At 44.6% G+C, this 24,949-nt stretch overlaps 10 protein-coding genes across 10 annotated transcripts; 5 read left to right on the forward strand and 5 right to left on the reverse strand.

Annotated features, from left to right (window-relative positions):
* Positions 1 to 471: 471 nt before the first annotated feature.
* Positions 472 to 1,107, forward strand: N7481_007286 (PaaI family thioesterase; the record flags this gene model as incomplete). The annotated part of the gene is made up of 1 exon (XM_057266505.1): positions 472 to 1,107. One exon carries the CDS (start codon positions 472 to 474, stop codon positions 1,105 to 1,107), a length of 636 nt encoding a protein of 211 aa, XP_057120706.1.
* Positions 1,108 to 1,598: 491 nt separating this feature from the next.
* On the reverse strand, positions 1,599 to 2,573 carry N7481_007287 (fungal specific transcription factor domain-containing protein; the record flags this gene model as incomplete). Its single annotated transcript, XM_057266506.1, has 1 exon — positions 1,599 to 2,573. The coding sequence occupies one exon, from the start codon at positions 2,571 to 2,573 to the stop codon at positions 1,599 to 1,601; it is 975 nt and encodes a 324-aa protein (XP_057120707.1).
* A 2,041-nt stretch (positions 2,574 to 4,614) lies between these two features.
* Positions 4,615 to 6,268, reverse strand: N7481_007288 (cytochrome P450; the record flags this gene model as incomplete). Its single annotated transcript, XM_057266507.1, has 2 exons — positions 4,615 to 5,794; positions 5,847 to 6,268. The coding sequence occupies 2 exons, from the start codon at positions 6,266 to 6,268 to the stop codon at positions 4,615 to 4,617; spliced, it is 1,602 nt and encodes a 533-aa protein (XP_057120708.1).
* A 695-nt stretch (positions 6,269 to 6,963) lies between these two features.
* Positions 6,964 to 8,568, forward strand: N7481_007289 (uncharacterized protein; the record flags this gene model as incomplete). Its single annotated transcript, XM_057266508.1, has 4 exons — positions 6,964 to 7,823; positions 7,890 to 8,225; positions 8,362 to 8,503; positions 8,557 to 8,568. 4 exons carry the CDS (start codon positions 6,964 to 6,966, stop codon positions 8,566 to 8,568), a joined length of 1,350 nt encoding a protein of 449 aa, XP_057120709.1.
* Positions 8,569 to 9,941: 1,373 nt separating this feature from the next.
* On the forward strand, positions 9,942 to 11,052 carry N7481_007290 (amino acid transporter; the record flags this gene model as incomplete). Its single annotated transcript, XM_057266509.1, has 3 exons — positions 9,942 to 10,194; positions 10,257 to 10,996; positions 11,017 to 11,052. 3 exons carry the CDS (start codon positions 9,942 to 9,944, stop codon positions 11,050 to 11,052), a joined length of 1,029 nt encoding a protein of 342 aa, XP_057120710.1.
* Positions 11,053 to 11,734: 682 nt separating this feature from the next.
* N7481_007291 (Zn(II)2Cys6 transcription factor) lies at positions 11,735 to 13,440 on the reverse strand (the record flags this gene model as incomplete). The annotated part of the gene is made up of 2 exons (XM_057266510.1): positions 11,735 to 12,580; positions 12,730 to 13,440. The coding sequence occupies 2 exons, from the start codon at positions 13,438 to 13,440 to the stop codon at positions 11,735 to 11,737; spliced, it is 1,557 nt and encodes a 518-aa protein (XP_057120711.1).
* A 740-nt stretch (positions 13,441 to 14,180) lies between these two features.
* Positions 14,181 to 15,080, forward strand: N7481_007292 (phytanoyl-CoA dioxygenase family protein; the record flags this gene model as incomplete). The annotated part of the gene is made up of 1 exon (XM_057266511.1): positions 14,181 to 15,080. The coding sequence occupies one exon, from the start codon at positions 14,181 to 14,183 to the stop codon at positions 15,078 to 15,080; it is 900 nt and encodes a 299-aa protein (XP_057120712.1).
* Positions 15,081 to 15,991: 911 nt separating this feature from the next.
* N7481_007293 (FAD-dependent oxidoreductase) lies at positions 15,992 to 17,319 on the reverse strand (the record flags this gene model as incomplete). The annotated part of the gene is made up of 6 exons (XM_057266512.1): positions 15,992 to 16,468; positions 16,641 to 16,703; positions 16,768 to 16,871; positions 16,930 to 17,033; positions 17,093 to 17,230; positions 17,291 to 17,319. The coding sequence occupies 6 exons, from the start codon at positions 17,317 to 17,319 to the stop codon at positions 15,992 to 15,994; spliced, it is 915 nt and encodes a 304-aa protein (XP_057120713.1).
* A 539-nt stretch (positions 17,320 to 17,858) lies between these two features.
* N7481_007294 (aminotransferase class IV) lies at positions 17,859 to 18,827 on the forward strand (the record flags this gene model as incomplete). Its single annotated transcript, XM_057266513.1, has 1 exon — positions 17,859 to 18,827. One exon carries the CDS (start codon positions 17,859 to 17,861, stop codon positions 18,825 to 18,827), a length of 969 nt encoding a protein of 322 aa, XP_057120714.1.
* A 4,512-nt stretch (positions 18,828 to 23,339) lies between these two features.
* N7481_007295 (putative acetylornithine aminotransferase) lies at positions 23,340 to 24,896 on the reverse strand (the record flags this gene model as incomplete). Its single annotated transcript, XM_057266514.1, has 5 exons — positions 23,340 to 23,991; positions 24,043 to 24,204; positions 24,255 to 24,413; positions 24,568 to 24,692; positions 24,756 to 24,896. The coding sequence occupies 5 exons, from the start codon at positions 24,894 to 24,896 to the stop codon at positions 23,340 to 23,342; spliced, it is 1,239 nt and encodes a 412-aa protein (XP_057120715.1).
* Between the last annotated feature and the right edge of the window lie 53 nt (positions 24,897 to 24,949).

Genomic DNA, 24,949 nt, shown 5'->3' on the forward strand with positions numbered 1-24,949 from the left:
TGTCTGTGTCATCTCAGTAGCCTACAGAATAGCTGTTACATTCAAGTTTAAAAGCAGATCGTCAAGTATCTTGTTGTAAAACTAATCTGAGTCCTATTTACTAATAGTATTACGTATGCGACTAGATAGACGGGGCCACTACCTAAAAGGTCGCGCTTTCTAAGGATTAACTTGAACTTGTTAGTGTTAGCTCTGACTTGGCGGATAGAGTTTGAAGGCATGCTAGCTTTTATACTTCTAAGAGACGTCTGGACTTATCTTATCCACAAATATACTTGATTGTCAGAGTGGAACAGCATTACAGGGACCTCGGGCCGGAATCACGGTTATTCGGCGAATAACTTTGGAAAGCTGAGGTATATAATCTACCCTTTGCTCTGAAGGAAGAATTTTCTAAGAATATTAGTTCCTCAAAATTACCCATACAAGTTTTCTTCTTGGACTTCATCAATCAAACACAGTTGAAACATGATGTATAACCACAGCTTTCGAAGCCTGATCAAAGCCCTTCCGGTCTCCCAGGCAGATGTTGACTTTTTCAGCGAGATGCCTTTCGCCCACCCTTTTTTAAAGCCCTCCAGTCCATATCAGATTGTCCCCTTCATTACGCGATACGATAAAGGTGACTTGTCGGACATGTTCTTCAACAAAACGATCAACACATGTGACACCATTTCACGAGTCCTAGCTTTTATGCGGAAACCAGTCTCTTTGCAAGGCCCAGCTTATGATAATGAGGGTATTGATCCATTAAAATATCCGGATGAGCCACACTTCGTCGCATTTTTTCAGCTTGAAACGGGTGTGAATGGTTTTATCAACACCGCCCACGGAGGGCTCCTGGCATCATTGCTAGATGAAACACTAGGCATTTGCGTCGAGACATACCGGATGCTTGCTTCGGAGGAGCTGGCGTCTTTGCTTACGGGCGAACTTCAAGTGTCATACCGTTCACCCGTACCCATCCCTAGTGCCATTATGATTAAATCATGGGTGAGACGGAAGGAGGGTAGAAAGTGGTTCCTTGAAGCAAGAGTTCTGGACCAAAATGGTTTACTCAAAGCAGAGGCCAAGTCCTTGTATATTATGCCACGATCTGCAATATAGAAAGAGCCATCGATGGCTCCCGAGGTCTTCAAAAAAACATCTGGCTGAGAGCTTGACCTCCGACTGAATGCCCCTTTCCTGCTATTGGATTAAAATGCTCAACTGCATATCAATTTTTCCTAAACCGTCAAGGGCAGAAGTCATTGGAAATTATACTAGCGTAGAAGCGCGTCTATGCGCCTATTCAAAACTCGCCATACATTTGAAATACAGGGTTTCATCGCCGCTCTAGTCCAGGACTCGGAGTGAGCATGTAGTCGTGTATCACGCGATACTGCTATAATGACTCCGCCGGTTAATTTGTCAAACTTGAAGTTTGAAGCAAATTACAGACTAGTTAATGTTACATTAACGACTTACACGGTCGCGCGACAACTTTCCGATTTCTAAGAATTACTATTGTGCCAGCTCCTGTTTTTCAAGAAGGACAAGCTTGGAAGGATATAGGTACTTCGTATATTGCAGGCTGTAAAAAGTTCTAAGGGTTTCGCTTACAGTACCTCATTCGCTGGCCCGCTATCGCCAAAATAATCTTGAGGCTGGTATAAATCCAATCTTTCGTTCTTTGAGATATTTTCCCCTGATGCAAAGATTGAGTCAAACAGCTTTTGTTCCATGCCGTAAAGCAGATCCGCATTTTCTGGATCATCTTCTGGCGGTACAAATGTGCAACTCTGTATTTCTGTCTCGAGGCTCTCCGCTAACAGACTGTCTCTGCCGGATTCCGTATGATTGCACGCGCCGTGGGTCCTGTGGGGAGGAGCCTTGATTCCCCACCTAATACCCAAATTTTTGCTAAACTTGGCACTTGAAAACCCTTGCTGTGTTTGAAAAAAGTCCAACAAATTTAAAAACTGACTTCCGATACCGAGAGGCCCACGACCATTGTGATGATTGGCAAATTTTCTCACATCTTCTAACAGCACACAGGGAATTATGTGTTCAAAATCTTCATCATTTAAGACACAGACCGTAGCATGCTGCATCTGAATATATGGTGCGCTCCCTGTCGTGAATTCCAACAGCGTAAGTTGGCTAAAGAGGCACCACCATAGCCTTTTTCGAAGCCCTCTCTCCGGCTGGGGGATGTTGGTTGATTCGTTGTCTAACCGGAGTGAAACCGCAACAGCATGTGCCATGCCTAACCAGAAAAAGGTCTCTTGTGAAGAATTCGTCTCGCAATAGCCCATTAAAAGCAGTCCTTGTATTGTTTTATAAGACCTTTCGTTCATCTGTGGAGGGAAAAGAGACTGCGCATTGATTAGTTGTGATGTTGAAGTATGGGAATCAGCCCTAACCTTTGCATTCGAGTAGAAAAAATCGAATGCTCGCTCCTTTGAATGTATTCCGTAAGTGCGAAGGATTTTCCTGTCACCGAATCTAATTGTTGCCGCTAGGAAAGCATTTAGAACGAATTGACCACAAGATGGAAGGTTTCCTTCGTTCACAGCCGCGATACTGGCCATTTGAAAGAAGGTTGTGACAGGAAACGTTGGATAGATGAACTGCAGGAAGCATCCTACTAGATATTTTCTCAAATAATCAGGCTTGAATGACTCAAATTGATCATTAAGGCATCGGACCCCAGTTTCGACGTCGCGAGGCGACGGTATCGACAAACCAGGTAGTGAAGATTCCTCTTTCCCCCCCAAGTTGCATATTTTGTCATTTGAGCCGTCGACGTGGGGACATGATAATAAATCACTTGTTCCCTGGCTATCATGTTTCATGATCAAGGAACCAGAAAGATGAGTTTGGCAAATAATATCATCCAAGCTGCAGTTTGTGCATGTGCCTTCCGATGTTTGTACGTTGCAGCGAATCTTTTTCCGCCGGCAATTGATGCAAGCGACTCCAGCTCGCGTTCTCCGACGCCTAGTAGATTTTGCATCGGAGGCATGTCTATTCAATTTGTTTCGGAAGACTTCAGCGTCGTTTGAATTCATTTCGGCTCCGACAATGGGTGTTCACAGATAGATGACCGTTTCCACTTTCTGGTATCCGATAGTAGATGGATGTTGGAGCAGAATTTAATGAGTACAGCCTACTGCATCGGAACTAGTCTGATTATTTTTTTCTTTTCCTTTCTATTTTTAAGAAAAGGTCTTATCGTATGCACGGAATGGCCACGGTACCAAGTCGTTATCTAGTCGCAGACAGAATAGACTTTTCTCTTCCAGTCATTTGACCCTGGGAAGGAATTCCCAACAAATGTATTATTAATTAGAATGAGAGATTTAAGTCAGTATGACAACTGCCATCTCATTTGTAACCAATCGAGTTTGCACTGGTTAGAGGACAACTTTCTAAATTAAACAAGTTATTCGTTCCTCGGCTGTCTACCCTGTCCATCTCACCAGGCAAAGTTACCAGGCTTGATAATCCTGCTCTACAGTCGATCTTTTTACCTACCATGGAAGGCTTCGAGGTTACGTCAAAATCAGTAAAGGTCTTTGATAGCGCTTGTATCAACCATGGGTGGTTTGAAGCAATCCAACAACAATATGACCATATTGGCACCGCGATTGGTTATTAGTAAGGGGGAAAACAGTAAGGATTGAAAGCGACATCAATTCATTTGTTGATGCTAAAATCGGGCAATTAAAATGATCTGAAGCTATACCAGAGCAATCTCTATAGCGTTTTTTCTATCCAAGACCGGAAACACTGACCATGACTCAATGGTTTAGTCAGCGCAGCTTAGCTCATTCAATAGTCTCTGAATACTTTAGACAGTCACGCTGAACTAGCTTGTAGTTAGAAAACAAGTGCTCAAGAGACAAGATATTCCGTTTCTCATATAGAATATTTTGAATGTCTGCTTGATGATCGAACTGATTCTGGGCTTTTGAACTGCGAACAGAATGGTAATGAAAATTATTCTATTACTACAATGAATTTCCTTTCCTAACCAATAGCCGAGTCATAGGCCCTCCGCGCGATTCATAGCAGTCAGAGATTCGGTGTCCTCGGGCCCCGGAAAGAAAGGGACTTGCCGAGGCTGTTGACAAACGACGTGAGACACACTTTCTGCTGGCATGATGAAAAGAATCCTTTCGTGGGTTAGAACAATATTAAGAAGTAGAATCCAATTTCAATACCAGTTGCGAGCAATTTTTGTTAAAGGATATTGGAAAGCAACATGATTGAAACTAATTGTAGTCCACGAGCCAGTTGCGCTACAAAATTGAAAGTAGAAACTAATTTCGTGAATTTCAAGCACGATGCAAAGGATTGATTGTATTGACCACTTCATCATCCTTCCGACAGATTTTATCAGGTAACAACATTTGCATGAATACCTTGGGCGCGCGCTAGGCAATCTGCTTTCCATTTTATGTACACAGACTCAACTTCCAAGTGTATAAATGGAGCGACGCACGGTGGGAAAGTATCCTGATTTAGGTAGATCTAGCAATTACAATCATCTACAGAAAAGCCCGCAATATAGCTCAATGGGTTCCTTAAGAAGACAATTGCATTTGATCCTCGTGAGGCTAAAAACTTCTATTGAGATGCACTGTGCAATCGCAAGAGAGCCTGAACAGGAGCAGTGGTCGACGTATATTTATGTTTGACAACAGTCGACTTGTCCATATTTTCCACTCTGTCGAAACGCTGAAGCAGCCGCACAACGACATAACCAGCTTCTGTCAGAGCAAACTGCTGTCCCAGGCAAATTCTTGGTCCGCCATTAAATGGTATAAATTCCCATCCCGGTCTGCGTCCGGTCCACCTTTCCGGCCGAAATTCATTGGCGTCATTGCCCCAGATATCCTCACGGCGGTGCATGATGTGCACATTGTATGTTACCTCCTCTCCGGCGCGGATATAGATTGGCGATTTTCCATCTTCACCTCCTCCTCGAGGGAGGGTAGTGTTTCGAACCGCGCGGCGACTATTCTCCGGTACGACTGGATGCAGTCGCAAAACTTCAGATAGAACATGCTGCAGATAGGAACAGGATTTGAGGGACTCAAAAGTGATGGCAGTGTTATTGGAGAACTCTCCAAATGTTTCAATCACAACGGCACGCAACTTTCGGTAGACCTCAGGATGTCGAGATAGTAGATAGAAAGTCCATCCTAGAAGGCCTGCAGTTGTGTCTCTCCCTGCCAACAGGATGTTAAGAAGCTGGCTCCGAAGCATTTCGGGGTCTTTTGTCTCCTTGACGAGTTCCTGGAGAAATACGTAACCAGTTTCATTGGGATTCCCTGGAATGTTTTCTTTCGCCCCTGGCTGAAGTTCCCCTGCGAGTGCGAGGTCGACATAATACCGGGCAAATTCCTGAATTTTCGCGCAGTCTTCTCGAAAATTGGCAGGGCAGTAGAGAAAGTAGAGATCCATCAAATAACTTCGTAATATAACTACCTCATTTGCTCGATCAAAGGATTTTCCAAAGGACAAACCATTGGGCATTGAATCTGGTGTAACCGTCCCAGGATCAAGACCTTCGTTTGATTTTGATGAAAGGATCTGAGAATTGACACTGTGTCCAAAGAGAAACTCGGTGGCAGAGTCGAGAGTAAGGTTGAAAAACAAGGGTGATAAATCGATAGTGTCTGTCCAAGAATCGGACTGAACTGGGAGTCTATCCAAAAGATGTTGGACATGGCGTTCCGCAAGCCCTAAATCGGCGATTTGTCCGCGAGCAAATTGTGGACGAAGGAGGGCGCGAGAATGTTGCCTATATTTAATGTTAATGCGTACTAATTCGGCTATTTGAATTTGCAACGTACCACTCTTTTCCGTCCGTGGTGAAGATACCTTTTCCAATAACAGGTCCGAACAAGTTACGCCGCGTAGGGCCAAGCTCAAAGTCCTTGAACTGTGTTGCAAGCATGGCTTGCACATTCTTCGGGTCCGCCGTGACGTGATGCCAACTACCCAGGATATTCTCATTCCATGTTGGGCGTAGACCTAGCTCCTGATAGAGTACCAACTCATCATTCTGGAGGATCTGATCCCGCGTTGCATCAATATAACGCTTCAAGATATCAATACCGAACGGGAGCTTGTACGGTCGGGTGAAAGCGGGCTTACAGCCCATTCGCCGAGCTCGTTGGTTATGCAGTATAGATAACAGAGCCCGATAGAAAGAATAAATGACAACAATTGCTGGGAGAGCGGTCAGCAAGTTCAGCTGTTGAAGTACGGCCATTGTTGCAAATATTTCATCTACTATGGTAATAGTTGATGATGGCTGTGGTTCTTTCTTGATAATTTTATACGCGATATTTATAACGAGGGCTGGAACGAACTTAAATACTGACAGAGTGTACCGCTAACTTAGTCTCTCGAGTTTGAATGTTAGGGAAGGGTAATGAGTCATGCCACCCCTTATTTTCGATCCATCATTTGCGAGAATTGCCAAGTACACGTCATCAGCACCAGGACCAGCGACGCGTTGGTCGTAACTCACCACGTGGGGCCTGTGAAACAGGCCTCTTCAGGTTGCTGCTTATCATCGTTTATCTAACCGCTCGGTCTTATGTCAAGGCAAACGGATTTCCCGCCACCCGACAGATCTAGACGCAAGTATAGTGGGACTATTTAGACTTCGGGCGGTTATTTTGGTTAGACTTCATGCTCAGTTCAGTCCTTCATTGGCTGTAAGCTCCTGGATCGGTCAAACTAGGAGCTGAGCAGGGTACTAGTATTTGCTGGGATGGGACTAAAAGGAACCGAGGCTGGGCGGCAATGCAAAGACTTGTCTCATTAGCGCGTGGTAATTCAGCATTTAAACTCAATTCACCCATGGCCACATGCCGCTCTTAAAGAGCAGTGCATACGACAAAAATCGTTAGAGAGCTTTTGAACCAATCTTCTCTTTCGACCACAAGCCAATCACTAGCCATGTCTCTGATGAGAAATACTTCCGGTGCCGCTAAAACACCTGGTCAAGGGGCCAAAGCGATTGAATCAAAAGCACATGCCACCCTCAAATTCACAGACGGCCCGTCCGATGAATTCGAGTTCGGGGGCTCATTTGGAGCTGCGCTGTTGATGATAGGTTTCCCCCTCTTGATGTGGTACATGTGGATTGGTGCAACCTACTATGATGGCATGCTTCCTCTTCCCACTGCCAACCAGACCTGGGCTGACTTTGTCATTTTCCTATGCAATTTGGTTTATGAGGGAGCGTATCCAACTGGGAAGGCATGGGTAATCTACTGGACATTCTTCATTATGGAAGCCTTTATGTATTGCTACTTGCCTGGAGTCTCCACTTTTGGCCGTCCCTTGAAGCACGAAGGTGGTAAATGTCTTCCCTACTACTGCTCCGCGTACTGCAGTTTTTATGCGACGATAGCCATCGCTACAGTCTTGCATATTACGCATATATTCCCCTTATACACTCTGGTTGACGAATTCGGACCTATTATGAGTGTCGCTATTTTGTCTGGCTTTCTGAATAGCGTTATAGTCTACATCCAGGCTATATTACGTGGACGGACTCACAGATTATCTGGTTCCGTTATCTATGATTTCTTCATGGGTGCTGAGTTAAATCCTCGTATCGGCATCATGGACTTCAAAATGTTCTACGAAGTCAGAATCCCATGGTTTATATTGTTCTTTATCACTTGCTCGGTCGCCGCTTTTCAATACGAAAAATATGGCTTCGTCTCGAATGAGGTACTATTCTTGATTGGTGTGCATTTCTTATATGCCAATGCTTGTGGTAAAGGAGAGCAAATGATTATCACGAGCTGGTAAGATTACCTGAAACTCTTGAAAAATGGTGTGTTCTCTTCTAAGGTTATCTTAATCTAATATAGGGATATGTACTATGAAAAACTAGGATTTCTACTCACTTTCTGGAATATGGCTGGTGTGCCTTTCACCTATTGCCATTGCGCTCTTTACCTGGCAAACCATGAGCCTTCCGAATATCACTGGAACCCTTATCTCCTTTCTATATTTGCTACGGTTTATATCTTCTTCTACTGGGTGTGGGATAGTGCAAATGCCCAAAAGAACGCGTTTCGTCATGCAGAAAAGGGTCGGTTTGCCAACTTGAAGCGGAAGACATTCCCCCAAGTACCGTGGCAGGCTATTGAGAATCCGAAACTAATTGAAACTGATACGGGCGATAATATCATGGTTGATGGCTGGTTTGCAATAGTCAGGAAGCCGAATTATGTTCCTGACATGTTTTTTTGCTATGTCCTGGGGTCTTATCACCGGGTTCAAGTAAGCCTTTCCACTTTGCAAGGTCGTTGACTGCCATAATTAATCGTCAACTACTAGGAGTCCATTTCCCTGGTTTTATTTCGTTTTCTTCATGATTATGATCACCCACCGCACGATGAGAGATATCAAAAGATGTCGAAGGAAATACGGCGACGCTTGGAAGCGCTATGAGAAAGAAGTCCCCTACCTGTTCATTCCAGTAATCTTCCGATTCATATTGACAGTTGTAACTATCTACTGACATTTTCAAAGTATGTGTTTTAATTTTTCGTCTGAAAATCTTTCATATAAAGAGATATACATTTCGGGTCTTACGAAATTTAGCTTGAAGGATTCCGCCAAGATAGGGAAACCACGCCCCTTTCACCGATCAAATCACCTGATGGTGGATCTGTCGATATACATAAACCTCTATTTTTCACAAATGCTCTTGTTTGGATAGAGCACGATATGAATATCTAGAAGAAACGGGCGAGCGAATTCTGTTTCTGCATAGTCAGCTGTTAAGAGATTTGAATTCTGACCCCCTGTTTGTTCATGAATCTGCGCAAAAATATCTATCATTCCTATTTTCCAACGCTTGAGTCTAGTAGCGCTAGCATATCCACAAGGAAGTTCTGAATATAGTTGGTAAGCGTGGAGAATGGAGCTCTCTTAGAATCTCTCATGATGTACTAGTTCTGGTATGTAAATAAATTTACTGACTAGGGGCAAAAGGTAAAGGGAACAAGTAGTAATCTATCCACCAGGAACTTGCCGGCTTTTTGTTATGTCTAGGTAATATGTGTAAGTAATTAATTAATAGGTTACTTATATGGTGCATGTCTTGGGCATTGCAACCGAGGGAGTATTGAGGTTCTCTTTCTTCGTTGGCTCTCTCCTGATCCTTTTCCACACTTAGTAATGCGTTCGAAAACTACACTTTGCGGGTTGATCATCTTCATTACTGAGCTGTTAGAATAAGATGCGCTCCTTGTACAGACAGGAATTCGTTGTTTAAACACATCCCTCCTGAGGCGTCCCTTCTGATGGGTCAGAATAATACGTCTGGATTAGTCTAAAATCTTAGGGCATCCATCCCTTCAGTCCCCCGAAGATGGATTGAGAACTTTCTGAGCGGGACTTAGGCCAGCATCTGGTGGATAATATGAAAGTTCAACTTTACGCTCTGAAGTCATTCACTGACGCTGCTATTGGTGCCCGCAAATGACCTGGGGCTAATGAGAATAGAGTTTGGTACTACCTGTGGCGCTCGACATCACCCGACCAATGCTAGAATTATCGAGTACACTGGCGCGTAGATAAGCCTCTTGCTTGTAGATTCAGAAGAGGGGCACAGTACATCGAAATTACAACCAGCTTATCTTAAATTGAGATGAGTTTGGGAGGGGGTATATATGTTTGGTCTCAATGTCGCCATGAGATATCATTCAAGTTGGGAGTACAATTCTCAACACAGTACATCCCATTACCATCGACATAATACGCTCCTATTTTCTTTACTGGACGCACATGAAATTATTCTCAACTTCGGCAACTTGAACGAAGCATTGTAATCGAAAAAGATTCCAAGAAGATAATTCAGTAATCCTGGGATGTCAGCCACAAAGTACTCGCTTGACCCCATTCTCCAGCCAATGGAGACAAGGGAAGAGGGGCAGATATGCGATGCGACACAGCTTGATCAAAACCGGTTTAATATTTGGAGCACCATAGGTATCCAATTTTCAGTTACTGCAGCACCACTTGCAATTGTCAGCTATACCACACTCATAACCGGGGTCGGAGGCAGTCCTTTCTACTTCTGGGGATTCCTAGTTGCAGCAATTGGCCAAATACTCGTGGCTGTAAGCTTGGCAGAACTCGCGAGTGCCTATCCACATACTTCTGGTAAGGCCTAGTTCAGATTCTAACCTGTGTGATTTACTAATGTTCTCTATTCCTGCCTGTAGGGCAAATATTTTGGACCGCCACCCTAAGCTCCCGCCAACAAGCGCCCTTTTTAAGTTATTTCAATGGTATAATGACCACATTTGGATGGACTTTCGCTGCATCTGGCAACGCCGTATTTGCGGCAGAATTCTTCGCTAGCTTTGGGCAGTTGGTCTCGGAAGCATACAAGCCTACCTCATGGCAGATATTTCTGCTAGGCCTTGCTAGCATAATAGTGGCATTATTACTCAACACGCTGCTCATTAAATGCCTTCCTGGCCTAACAATATTTATGGTAGTTTTTTTGAACGTGGCTGCACTGTTTATCTGCATCACCTTGCTCGCTGTCGTACAACCAAGAGCATCTGCAAACACAGCATTTCTTGACGTTGTTAACGAAACTGGGTGGTCCTCTGAGGGGCTGGTTTTCTTTCTTGGCCTTCTTCCTGGCATGATGACCGTCTGCCTTTTTGATACAGCAGCCCACATGGCGGAAGAGCTCCCCCACCCCGAGCGTCAAGTACCAATTGTGATGATTACCAATTCTATTCTTTCTGCATTGGGTGGTTTGTTGATGGTGATTTGCCTAATATTCTGCACCACTCATCCGGAGAATCTTCTTCAACCATTGGCAGGTATGCCAATAATTCAAATTTGCTGGGACGCTTTGCCATCGACGGCATTCGTGGTTGTCATATGTCTCATATACTGCTTTATGACCCTTAATGGCCTGGTCAGCATTATCACAGGTTGCAGCAGGGTAATATGGTCTTTTTCCAGAGCTGGTGGCTTACCGATGCGAAATCTGCTATCTGAAGTCAATCATCGTTTCCATACGCCATTCAACGCCGTTTTTGCATCATGCATAGCATGTGCTATCTTCACTGTCCTTTGTTTTGCACCTTCCACTGCCCTGAACGGTCTATTTGGGGCATCGGCGGTTTGCTTTACGACTTCATATGCTATGCCGATTTGTCTTCTTTTAGCTAATCGTCGAAGTATCCCTTCAACCAGATATTTTAACCTCGGGCGAGCGGGCCCGGTTATAAATATTTTGGCAGCCTGCTGGATGATGATAGGTACTCTGTTTGTTTGCTTCCCCCAGTATGTACCTGTTGACTTGGGGACCATGAATTGGGCACCGGTCGTGTTCGGGATTGTTATCATAATTTCTCTTGCGAATTGGTTCGTGGTGAGGTCATTTTATGAGCCGCCTCACAGTCTGAGGCACGGCCCATCGTGTTAAATTTGCGTCCAATGATACTAGTATTTAGGCGCTGCAGGAAGTGATCATGTACATCCTGTTACTATAAATAAGACGAAATTCATAGTGTGCGTTCGCCGTATACATTCCAACTTGCTGTATACAGTATATCATTTGGCCGTTTTTCAATCACGAGCAGAGGCTTCACTCCTTTCCCATACGCCAAACTCTTACTACGTCGTGCCTGTGCTAAACGTAGAACATGAGTAAACGTAAACAAATTGTAATTTTATATTACGCAAGATAAATAACACTCTGATGCGGCAGCATGTGTTTGTGCAGGCCGTAAGGTCCGAAATATATAGGGTCATTTTCAGCCCATAGATTCTCAAGCATCGTCTTCATCTTCATTACCACGAAGAACGGCTCTTTGATGGATAATCCCTTTCTAATCACGTCCCACTCTGTCTCATTGAGAAGACATGACCCGATCACGATAGTTGGCCAAAGAAGAACGTTCCTGAAATGTGTGTCCAACACAGTTGGTAGAAGCATCAATGCAGTCAGGGCATGCCCACGGACGACTGATAATCGGCTCCTATCTTCCACAATATTACCACACCACATAGCGTCGTATGCAAAAATTGCCAGTGCGTGACGATAAATAGTTGAAATGGAGAGATTTTCTTCCTGTTCAAGGTTGGCTGCAGGTTCTGTTAAATCATCAGGGGATCCAATGCTCTCAATGGCGCTCATTAATTGAACGAATTCTGCCCAATATTCTGATGAGCACTCTTGAAACATGATCTCCGCTTGGCGTCGTGTGCAAAGTGAAATCACCCGCGGGATAAGCTCTAGAGACTGGTAGATAGGGGAAACAATGACGCCGAAATTCTCGTGGTTCTTCAGGATGTTCCAGGGAAGTAGTATAGAGCTGCGAGTATCTAGCTCAGAGTCTGTCCCATTGTTATAAGGCGTAGGACTGGCTACAAGGGCCAGGTAGGTGTATAATTCAAAGGTGAAGCCACATAGTACTCGCACGCTACTTGTTTTTGAGGAAGCACTCAGCAGCCGACGAACAATTTTTCTTCCTGCTCGAATATGCATCATTGCTCCTTCATCTTTAGCAGGACCGAAAATCTAGGAAATAGAAAGTCAGAACCAAAAATACGTATCAAAATATAAACATGCATTAGCTTCCACTCAGGAGAATCCTGTATCCACGTGTAACTCCACAGCTACCAAGAATTTCGGAGGAATACTGATCACATAGGGCAGGACGAACATACCCCGATTAAGTAAAGGATTAGCTGAGCCAGAAGTATTCGAACCCATTCGAGCGGCTCAATCGATTCTTGAGAAATGACGTCTTGAAGCAGATAAATCACATGCCCATAATGTCGGCAAACCCATGTGCTGATTTCTGGGGAGCTTTGTCTACGTTCTAAATGGGTCCCTCCAAGAGCGAGCAGTGAGTGGAGTATTAGCTCATCCGAGAAAGCCAGGGGTAGCAAATGAGTTAAGAATGGGTTCTTCTCTGGGCTAACAGTAGTCAAGTATCTGCTAGTCTCCGCGACAAAGTGGGCAAGAAACATAGAAGACACATTGCCCATAGAGCAACTCGGTGATTCGATCAGACGAAGGCCTCTGTCTCCAGACCTGGCATTTCCACCGAATATTGAAACCGGAGACGATGTGTCATTGCCGCAGGGATTAGAATTATCAGTAATACCCTGAGCCGGTGGTGTAGTGTCATGAAAAGACGGTACATTATCGTCATCGGGATCGGGATCAGGATCGGGACCACGATCACGCTGACCAGTACGTGGCCATTGACAAGTCTTTCCTTTCAGCAAACAGCGTGTGCATATAGGCCGACGCTCATCACATTTCTTGTGCAGACGCCGACAAACCAAGCAGCCAGATTTCGAACGTGGGTAGGGAAGTCGTACCCTTTGCCGTGGATAGCTGACGGCGATTTGCCGAGCTTCAGGCGACATCACTAAGATAACCGATAGTTGATTTCTGAAAGAAGGGGGGTGTCCTGCGAGGCGAAGATAGGGAGAATCTCCAGACGACTAGATAAGACGGGCGGAGAAGTCGCGTATAAAGGAAACTCGAATATTTAGCGCTGTTAAACCCCGCCCCAGAATGGAACTTCCACAGTAGATTGGCCGGGGCCCGCGGGGACCCGCGGAAACTGGAAAATCGGAGAATGACTACTGCGTCGACGCAAATAGAGTTCGACAGTGGAAAGTGGACTGCAAGCTGTGAGTGGCCGGACGCCTCTTGACCATAAAGTTTGTGATTTCCAGACCATTGATGACTAATTGTCCATTGGTAACTATGTTGGAAACATGGGTCCCGGTTGTTGCCACCAACCTGAGATACAAATGCATGGATCTTGGAGGCCATGGAGAAGACACGTACAATTGGATGTTTGTTCATTTTCATTATCAATCATTAGTGGTTAGCGCTTAGATAACGTATGATACCCGGTCGGATAAAAATGCCACCCATTACGTTCAAACGAGCTAGGCAGAGAGCCATCATTTTGGCTGCTCGATCCGGCTTCTGGAATGCTGCCTGCTGTTCGCTAGTGCAATGTAAGCTAAAGATATTGTTTTCATTGTACATAAATAGCACATACGACACGAAAAGTCGTTCAGTACATCGAATTCAAAAAAATTCAAAGTGAAGATTTCGTCCAACTCAACAGAATCACCAAATACCGCCCTTCATGACTCCAGCCAGTGTTCCTCGTGTATCGACAACCGACGATCCGCAAGAAATCGTCCAAAAGCTACATCATGCCGGTGCACTCATTATCGAAGGTCTTTTGTCTAAGGAACAGGTGAAGGAGTTAAACCTCGAACTTGACGAACCATTGCAGGCCATAACTGCGGGTTCAAAACACAATGTCAGCGCAGTGCAAGATTTTCACGGCAGTCAAACAAAGCGCCTCACAAATGTTACAACCCATAGCAGGGTCTTCCGTCACCAAGTACTTGAAAATGAATTGGTTCACGCAGTGGCTGAGAGGGTCTTTCACCAAGACTCCGGGACGTACTGGATGGGTGCCGCTCAGGTGATCCAAATTGGACCCGGAAACAAAGCTCAAGTGCTTCATCGAGACCAAGGCCAATATCCGGTATTCAACCTCTTAGGCTCGAAGGCTCCAGAGGCGACTATCAATTTTCTTGTTGCTCTGACGGATTTCACGGAAGAAAACGGTGCGACCAGAGTTATTCCCGGTTCCAATCTATGGGAGAACTATTCTGATCTGGGATCGCACGGCCAAACTATCCCTGCTACTATGAAAGCCGGCGACGCTGTTCTGATGAGCGGTAAGACTGTTCATGGTGGCGGAGAGAACAAAACTACGGAAGAGCTTCGTCGTGGCTTAGCCTTTACGCTACAGTGTAGCTATTTGACACCAGAAGAAGCAAATCCGTTCATCATCAGCCTGGAGACCATCAAAGAATTAACTCCAAGAGCACAACGCATTTTGGGCTTCCGTTCACAATTCCCGAAGTCATCCCCCGGTCTTTGGCAATCCGACTATAGTGAGCTTAGCGACGTTATTGGTCTCTCGGGAGAAGACCATGCCCTTGATCGCCTAATGAAAGGAATCAACTAGACCATTTAAGCAGACCATGAGTTGCACTACTGAGTGGACAAATGAAATAAAGAATGGAAGATGTATCTGCTTATGCGGTCAGAGTCTCAGTTTATCACTCTATAACTTGTGTATTCGAATATAAATGATTTTTTCAAGACTACGTACCTAGTACATTCGTTTCTCAACAATCACTAATACAATCCGTGATGCTTAAATTCTGGTTAATGCTTTTTATTCTGCTTTTTCTTTCTGTGAAAATCTTGATCTTGCTTCCTATCTCATCAAATACCTGGTATTTCGATACTTTTCATCGAGTAAATAATGAGATAAGCTGCCTTTTGCAAGCACTTGAAATGAGCTCTAACAGTACATTCGAGCATATTATCAAAATGAGCTCAAACAACACTGCGAGAGGTTTGATTATTTTCTCCGTAATTTTATTGTGTCCAAAGTGGCTCACAAACTTGAAAAGTATTATTGGCAAGATTATCATTCCATCTTTTCATCCAGTTGCGGAGAATACTTTATCACCGGCAGTCACTATCAATTTCAGACCATGTAGCAAGGGAACAGCTTTATTTACATAATGAAGGGACTTGATGACAGTTCCTTCGCTTGGGCTCGAAAATTGCCGTATGCGACTACGCTATACCGAGCAGATTGCCATAAGTGGACACATGAGTGTATAGAATAAGCATGATGAACCCTTAAATCGACTTGACCTATAATACGATGATGGGAAAATACTTACTACGAGCTTGGCACATATTTTTTGACTTCGGCAACTCCATAAGCAGTGTGAGAGAAGCGCTTGTTTATTCTCATTGGAAGTTCTATTATGCAGTCTCTAACACATTCATAGCCCTGCTAGCACCGTATGTCTCTGATTTTTATTTCTACCTGCCACCTTCACGTATTTCATTTCGACATCATAATTTCGCTCCCGTTCCCAATGCTTCCTCGATCAGGTCCACGGCTGTTTGTGCACACCCGAATGACGACTGATAGCCAGCCCCACCGGCGCCGTAATTGTGAACTACCCATGTATCACAAATGCGCTCCTTTTCTACCCTGGTGCCCCCCTCACGTACTGGTCTCAATCCCACGCCGTGTCTGATAACATCGAGATGTTCAATGCCTTTCCCACCAGTCAGAGCTGGACACAATTTAACCGCTCTCTTCATTATTCGGACAGCAAGGTTAGGGTCAACTTGAGAATCCCAGTTACCCTTCTGGTAGGATCCACCGAGGATGGTACCACCCCCTGCGGCCCTTGTCATGACGTAACAAGCCTCATCGTCTCCATCGTCGGTTCCTGATATACTGACCATCTTGCCTGCATCATTACTGACAACCACAATCTGACCACGAGCAGGAACAACCGACTTATCTTCCACGCCACCCAGCTGAGACGCCATGAGACCAGTGCAATTAACTACCAAGTCGAAGGGCCCCCCCTAACTGAATACCTCTCGAAGCTTCCAAAATATGTTTGAAATCTGCGCGACGAAAAGTTACGAAATTCTTCAGGCACTGAGAAACAAGCCAGGGGAGATATATAGCTGTGTTGATGCAGACCGAAGTGAAACTTTTAGCAGAGTCCACCCCGGGAATTAGGGTGTCCTGTGTGATGTCCCGGAACTTTAATGCAGTTTATTAGCTGCTTAAGAACTCATCATCGCTCCTGTAGAAAGATTCTGCTCACGTTTGGGACAACATCTTTGAACCAGGGCCTTGGTGACAGTAACTCAGAAAACCAATCCGCCGTGGCGGAGCCATTATCTTTGGCTCTACTATAGATCTCACATTCTTGCCATGTTATCAGCCTTCGATTGCCCATGGAAAACTTGGAGTAATGTGCACGAACCCTGTAGATGTACGCCTGATTCTGGGCGGTTCATCGCAAGATCTAGCAGCCATGTCCAGGTCTCTTTATCCCATTCGGCCGCTTTGCTTCCACGTATCGAAACCCTGGCAATTCTCTGTAAGATGACAGCCAACAAATACTCATACCTGACTGCTCCACTCACGGCATGTAATTAGCCCCAGCCCATGGGGAAGCGTATTCGATGTCATAATCCCCTGGCATATGTTTCGCAGCTACCGTGATGCGGTATCCGCTGCGTTCAGATAGGAGGAGCGCCGTAGTAAGCCCTGCGACCCCTGCGCTGAAGAGCAAATTAGATCTTTTTTTTCCGAAAAAGTGGCTCGCCTTATTGCTAACATACCCGATCACCATGATCTTTTTTTTGGTCATACTCGACAATCTAGCGAGATCTGAAACAATAGTGGAGTAGAATCTGTGAATTAATTGTCGTAGGAGATGGGAAAGTAATACAGTGTATTAGCAAGTGCTAGATTTCATAGTATCTCCAGGCACGGAAATATACTGTCCACCGGTCGAACACTTCTACTTATCTGTTAAATGGTCCAGCTGAGAGGGGATCGCTCGGCAATCTAGGGTTCCGAAGCCGCCACCGGGAGTTGTGATAACCCTTGGAAGGGCCCCTTAGCGTCTTATCTAGTCGCTCTTGAAAATAACCGCCGCTTATCTACCCGATGTTAGTTTTCTTCATGCTGTTTTTAGGGAATAGTACATGGTGCCTAATGGACGTACCACCACTACGGTCGCTTGAGAAGTACAAAAGGATCATTCCCACCGACAACTTAATTCGAATCTCAGTGTCAAAGAAATAAATTCCAATTCGGTACACTGCAACAGTACCGTTTTTCTCATTTTTTGAGCTCAATTCAACAGTCAATTTCCTTGGAATTTTTAACCAAGAATAGCACAAAATGGCGTCAATGGATACGGTGATAGCAAAATACGAAGCCCGGCAATCTGCGCTTGAAACAAGCAACAACCCCTTTGCCCAGGGAATTGCCTGGGTTGGAGGTGACCTGGTTCCGCTATCACAAGCACAAATTCCACTCCTCGACCAGGGTTTCCTTCATAGTGACCTGACATATGACGTTCCAGCTGTATGGGATGGGCGATTTTTCCGCCTTCACGACCACCTCGATCGATTGGAAGCAAGCTGCGGAAAGCTCCGGCTTCAGCTCCCTCTGCCTAAGTCAGAAATCAAACAGAAATTAGTGGAGATGGTGGCCAAATCTGGAATTCGTGACGCTTATGTGGAAATAATCGTTACTCGTGGCCTCAAATTCGTTCGCCAGGCCGACCCTAAAGATATTGTCAACAAGCTTTACATGTTTGTGCAGCCTTACGTTTGGGCCATGCCGCCTGCTTTGCAGCGTGTTGGTGGGAGGGCTGTTATTGCACGAACAGTCCGCCGTGTTCCTCCGGGGTCAATGGATCCCACAGTCAAGAACCTACAGTGGGGAGATCTGATACGTGGCCTACAGGAAGCTGCTGATCGAGGAGCTACCTATCCTTTACTAACGGATGGGGACGCGAATTTGACTGAAGGCCCTGGTTACAATGTCGTCATTGTCAAAGGTGATGCCTTATACACCCCCGATCGGGGCGTCCTAGAAGGTGTTACTCGCAGAACCGTCATGGAAATTGCGCAAAGGAATGGAAAAAGTGTTCATGTGCAAGTTGTCCCTGTTGAGATGGCTTTTCAATCGGACGAAATATTCATTTGCACCACTGCCGGAGGTATTATGCCTCTTACATCTATTGATGGCAACGCGATCAATGGCGGCCAAATTGGGCCTATAACTAAGCGTATCTGGGATGAGTACTGGGACTTGCATTACAATCCTACCTACAGCTTCATGATCAATTATACGCATAGCTAGCAGAGTAAAACAGTATTTACATCATACTTTTCTTACAGCATTCCCTGTGATCAACTTCCTCCTGTCATGCAAAATAGTCTGTTTCACATCATGGAACAACTCTCAGGCACATGAAAGAATTGTAGTAAAAGCGGTGAATGATACAAGCTAGTCCAATGAGATAAGTTCAGGCTCTTGTCTATGCAAAGAAAGGAATTGTGAGGACAAGCCGTTGGCCTTAGAGAGAGCAGAGACATGGGTCAGAGATCGCAGGCATTTTGAGGCTCGAATACCTCCCCGACCATGGAATTTTTAGGTCTGGATCAGATGACTAACCTAAAAAACTTGGGATGTGACAAACCACAGATATGACTGACATGATGATGTAGTATCTGTGTTATTTATACTTCTGTATTCTTCTCTTCGTCAGTTATTAATGATTATTAGTCAAATGCTACTATATTGGTAACTAAACGAGATTAAATTTTGAGATATAACCAACCCGCTCGTGCAAGTTGGTGGTGCGAAGAAGAAACTGGAAGCAGTTTATTTATTACTGGCGAGGCTATAGTTTGTACTATGGTCTTGAATTTTGTGTTTTACTCATCTATCTGATTTCAATCATCAGTGTCAAGTCCTCGTAGTCTCTGGATTTATTCAATAATGCAGATTTGTGTGCCGTGGCAACAGGCCATCTAGAGATTCAGGATACCAAAAAGTACTAGCCCAACCGCTAGAGATAGCGAATCCAGAAAATGATGTTTGCTCTGGAAATAAATGCGAGCCTTCAGCCTGCACGAGAAATTCCTTGGAATTGCCAACAGGTTCTATTTCAGGAAGCATTAGCCCCGCCGAAAATATCTGATCCGGGCATTTAATTTCAAGACCACAGGCTTCAGAAGATATGTGATAGCAAAAGCCCGTAGAACGAAATCCGCATGCCTCGATATCCAGAGTCGGATATTCAGTAGCGCACCAAGTGGGAACATTCTCCGATACAAACGTGACTGGTTGTGTTGCGGGATTTTCTTTCTGGCTATGGATATATTCGAAGCCTGGAAGCAGTGATCTGTCCGGTCTTTTCGGATGGGGGTTTCGTATCTCAGTAGCGGATTTGGATTGCAAGCTGATTGAGTTGTATGCCGGGCCTTCAACGGTTGTAGCAAACTTTTCAGTATTTCTTTCGCCAAACGTTCCATGGTCCAATTGACAACCGGTTGAGATCAATCCGGGCACTTCAACAGAGTAATTAATAAAGGTAGGCTGTTTTCGGGCCGCTTCAACGCACGTATGTGAGTTCCCCTGCTCAATACAGCGCAGGCACGGCAGTGGGTTGTCTGAAAAACCAGGTTGACCGTTAGTCTCCAAAATGTATAAAGACAAGTTGAAAGGCGTTGAACATATTACACTTACCACAGCGTCGATGGGACTTTTGACAATTACTACATGCTTTTGTTGCTCTCCTTCGATCCCTGTCTGATAGGCCCCCACCACCAAAGACATGGAAATATTCGCACTCCATTCCAACCGCGTCGAAGCTTGCGTCTCGGTTTTCTGGTCTCATACTTCAACCAAAACAATCTGTGCGCAAATGGGTGTTTCTGTCTGTGAATTTGACCTATCCAAATCAATCCAGTTCAGAAATGAACGAGAGTGCTGCGACACGAAAGGAAAACAGGAAATGCTGATGAATAGCTAATTTAGCATGCAGAATCACTCTGATATGGCAGCAACGCCCCAAATTAAAAATGATCGGTAAAAGTCAGTAGGAATGGCAGTGTGAATCGATACAGCACATTGGCCTGACATACTAGTAGAGCAGATTTCGATATAGGTTCGGTCGCAGCTACAAGATAATAAACCACCGTTCTAAGTGAAGATCAAAATAGGAAGGGGAAAAAAACCACAGATGCAATGGAGTTGAATGTTACTTACAACCTGAACTGAAATATAAAATGTGATTGGCGGGAATTCGGTGTCCTCGGGTCCCGAAAGTCAAATAAAGCTTTAGACCAATGGATGAATCGAATCGTGTTGTAAACCCTTCGATTGGTACATTATTTGAATAAGGTTTTCGTCGCCATACCACCTGACAATCTTTTGTCGCCACCAGTCCCAAGACCGTAAAATAAACTCTTTTAATAAGTAGGAAATTGTTAGACTGGAAAGGCCTCCCATCCCCCAGTTCATGTCAAGATTTCATTTACCTTACTGACTGTGCTGCTCATCCTAAGTAGTCGCCCGCAATGACAGGATCGGCATCCATTGCTTGATACGGCGTTTGCACGACGTCCCATTTCAGCATTTAGCTTATGTGTCTAGAACTCTTGACCGCCGCAGTTAAGTACGATGCTATCTGTTTCTGGAGCAACTGTCATTGTAGGTTTCAGTGGAACATAGTATGATCAGGAGAAGCTTGATACTGATCTTGTCTATCTAGTCTGTTGAATGGAGTCTACTTTGCCTCTGCATCGGGCTGATTCTCGCTCGTCTTCACCTTCGACTACATCTGCAGGGGAAAAGGCCGATCGTCAGTGATTACCTCATTTGCCTTGCCTGGCTCAGCAGCATATGGGGAGCCGCACTTGACATCGAACTGGGTAAACTTGGCTGGTTAAATTCAAGCTCTACATGGTCTAATTTTGTTCATAATACACAAAGCCTGCCGTTGACGGAAAAGGTGAGCGCGCGCGTCCACCATCTAAGGATAGCAGCTAAATCATCTATCAGATAGTTTTCGTCGCATGGTTTCCACTCTTGTCGACACAATATCTCAATAAAGCCGCTATTCTCTCCTTCTTTTTCAATATCTTCCCAACCATTTTGCGCTCAGTCTCCTTGTCGCTCTGGGTACTCACCATTTGTACTGCCTTGTCATATATCGCATCTCTATTATGTATAGCTCTGATTTGTCTTAGGAGCCGGGTGAATGGGTACGTATTATGCCATTTTAAATCATACGGGAATAATCACCCTGACAGAGATTAGATTTCGCCTGGCTTCTTGTGGACTACAGAGCTCCCTCATTTCCTGGGTTATTACCTGGGCCCTACATTTCGCAACGGACTTGTTAATTTTCATTTTGCCCTTCTTTTTTTCTACGTCACCTCCAAGTCGACTGGAAGAAGAGACTGGGTTTGTACACTACTTTTGGAGTTGCGATATTGAGCATCGGCACCTGTCTAGCTCGCCTTCTAGTTATTATATCATCATACCCTGAGGTACCCATCACAAATGTTCAACTTTTCTGCGCGCTCGATTCATACACTGGGCTGATTGTTGCTTGCCTTCTATCCTTGCGGCCTTACCTCACTCACAATCGCGCAAGTTCGTATCAAAGACCACTGAGGATTGATTCCTATATGCACAACTCTACACAGACTTCAATGGAGTCATTCCCGACCCTCCAATAAGCCCAAAGCCAGTTGGGTAGTGGCTGAAATTTCTCTATTGACTGTTGTGGCTCGAATCGGCTTCGCTGTTTTGAATTCGCCGCATTGACTGACCGCGATTTTTGTTGTTTCATTTGAGATTTAGAATATTTTGATATCAGCAAGTCAACCAAATTGCGCAATTAGATCGGTGGTATATTGGATAGGGGTTATTTGCTGTCCATATCATTAGTCTTCGCCAGCTACTAAGAAATGACGAATTTGACCAGCAGATGTAAGGTATCCAGAAAGGACGATTGCATGTGCAGTTAAACAACCAACTTGGTCGTCTAAAGTCCGATGTTTTAATGCTGATGGGCTAGTGATAATCGATGAAAGCTTGCGTCAGTACAAGGATTTAATTAATCATGGTTTCTATCACGTCACATAAGATCTTTCAAGAAATTATTCAATCAGGCAGTGTATTTCGACTTTCTGTTGGTTGAGATCAGAACGTCTTTTGATACCCCACACGTCGCCCCCTCATCACTCTTGAGATTTATTCCAGAATACCCCGCCTACCAATCCAGTATATGAGGACAAATAGTCAGACACTAACATATGCTAATCATGTCTATGTGGGAGGACGTAAGGCGGTTTCGATTACGGGAGGTATAGGAACCCCAACTATTCGGGGTTGTCAGTCTTCTGTGTGGTCTGTCACCCGGCAGTCCGTTCAATCTACGCAGCAGACGCTTTTGTTCGAGTATATCCCATGTTATCTAGACTTGGACGTATCCAGCCATCCATTGATAAAGATACCCAAGAGATCGCTGCCAGGTAGTGGATCTAGAAGAATGGTTCCAAATCTATGGAGAAGCAGAATAGATGGATCAAAGCTCAGCAGCTACATAGAGGTACTGTACAGTAAAGGGGGATGTTGAAAAAGTAAGGTCCGATATCTATGCTCAACATCAATCTTGAGCTATGTAAAGATGCAAATCATTCTATCATGACCGGTTAGGGTAAATGGTCAACGCAGGAAAAACGCAATTGCCATTTCTATACTTATGACTTTACCAAAAATATATCATTGAAAAGATTTTTGTATTCATCTTGGCAGTTTCGTGAACTGCATCTGGACAGTCGCAATTCCTTGGAACTACACTGTCCTATAACGGGTCATTTCCCCCTCAATTGATCCATATTTGTCTATATCATCCAAACAGCTTTTCAGGATAGCTGCTCCTTTCAAAAGCACCTCGTCAGGCATGTTCATGGCGAAACTGAGCCGAATTCCATCTGCTTTAGGATATACGAATAGTCCTCGATGCATGCACAGGGCTGCTACACGCGACGGCTGCACTTCTCGAAGAATCAAGTTGGAATCGGCGCCGATCTGTGCAACATAGTCCACAAGTGGATGTTGCCAAGATTCGACAGTCTTTCTCCACAGATATCCTAAATGGACACCTCGTTCAATCAAATTTTCTCGATAAATAATATCAATGGTTGCGTTTGCGGCTGCAATAGCCAATGGACTGAAGCCGTAGGTGCTAGCCATCTCGTAAGGTCCAACGGCTGCCATGGCTGTATCCATACCCATTATAAAGGACTGAGGATAAAAGCCCCCAGTGATTGATTTTCCCATCGTCACTATGTCAGGCTTCACGTCATCACCGAGATGTTGAAAGCTGAAAAACTTCCCAGTTTTTCCCGCTCCTTGCCGCACTTCATCCGCGATGAAGAGGATATTCATAGACTTACAAATCTCATAAACACCTCGGGCGTAGTGAACCTCATCATTCATATCTCTATATCTGATATCAGCATAAATATAAGATTAGCGTCAGAGAAGATCCCACCGGCTATATCCGTGAATACATTCCATGATGACCGCTGCCACCCTATCTTTATGCTCTTTGAGGCAAGATCTAATTTTCTCTAGGTCAAGGTATTCCAGAAGCTCCCCCGTACCGGGATTGATATTCATCTGAATCTTGCTATCAAGTCCATATTCTTTCCCACTCATAGTTTAGCACACAACGTTCATATAATGAAATATAAATTCACTTACTTGTTGACCTCAATGGATTTGAATTCATCAAGCTCCAGACCCCCGAGGAGAGCCCATGATAGGAACCCCCGACTCCAAGAATGATACAATCGTTTGCCGGGATCTTTTTCTGATTGATACCCCAGCTTCTTGCTATCTTGCAAGCTGTGTCCGCTGCTTCTGTTCCGGACGTCATGGCGATGACTTTGTCGTATTCAAATAGATCACAAATTCTTTGAGCGAAAGGACCAAACATAGAATTATGAGATGATAGATTTATCAGTGTCACTTTGGCAGCATCTAAGGTCAGCTAAACGGCAACTCCCATTCCTACGATTCGCCGGGGATACCTTTTTTTAACTGCTCTGTAAGAGCCTCCTGGATGTAGGGATGACAGTGTCCAGTGTTAACAGCACTAAACATGCCAATGAAATCAATGTATTCTTTCCCATCGACGTCCTGTGTCTGAGTTAGGCTTTGAGACTTGATGGTTGCAAGCGTTCCACCTCCCATCTAACTCACCCATAGCAGAGATCCTTGACCTTTCTCAAAAAAATAAGGCATAGGGTCAAACCCGCCAGCCGTGAACCGAGATTCTAAGTCCAAGAGCTCCTTGACACGAGGACTCAATTTCAGATCTGGTTTGCTGCTATTTGATACCATGTTGACAGAATTTAAAGATCGCGTATGAAGTGGCAACGGACGGATTGCTTGGA

This window comes from Penicillium waksmanii (assembly GCF_028829765.1).
Source record: "Penicillium waksmanii strain IBT 27052 chromosome Unknown utg000007l:1.0-4314555.0:1.0-4317578.0, whole genome shotgun sequence".
NCBI classification, from domain to species: domain Eukaryota; kingdom Fungi; phylum Ascomycota; class Eurotiomycetes; order Eurotiales; family Aspergillaceae; genus Penicillium; species Penicillium waksmanii.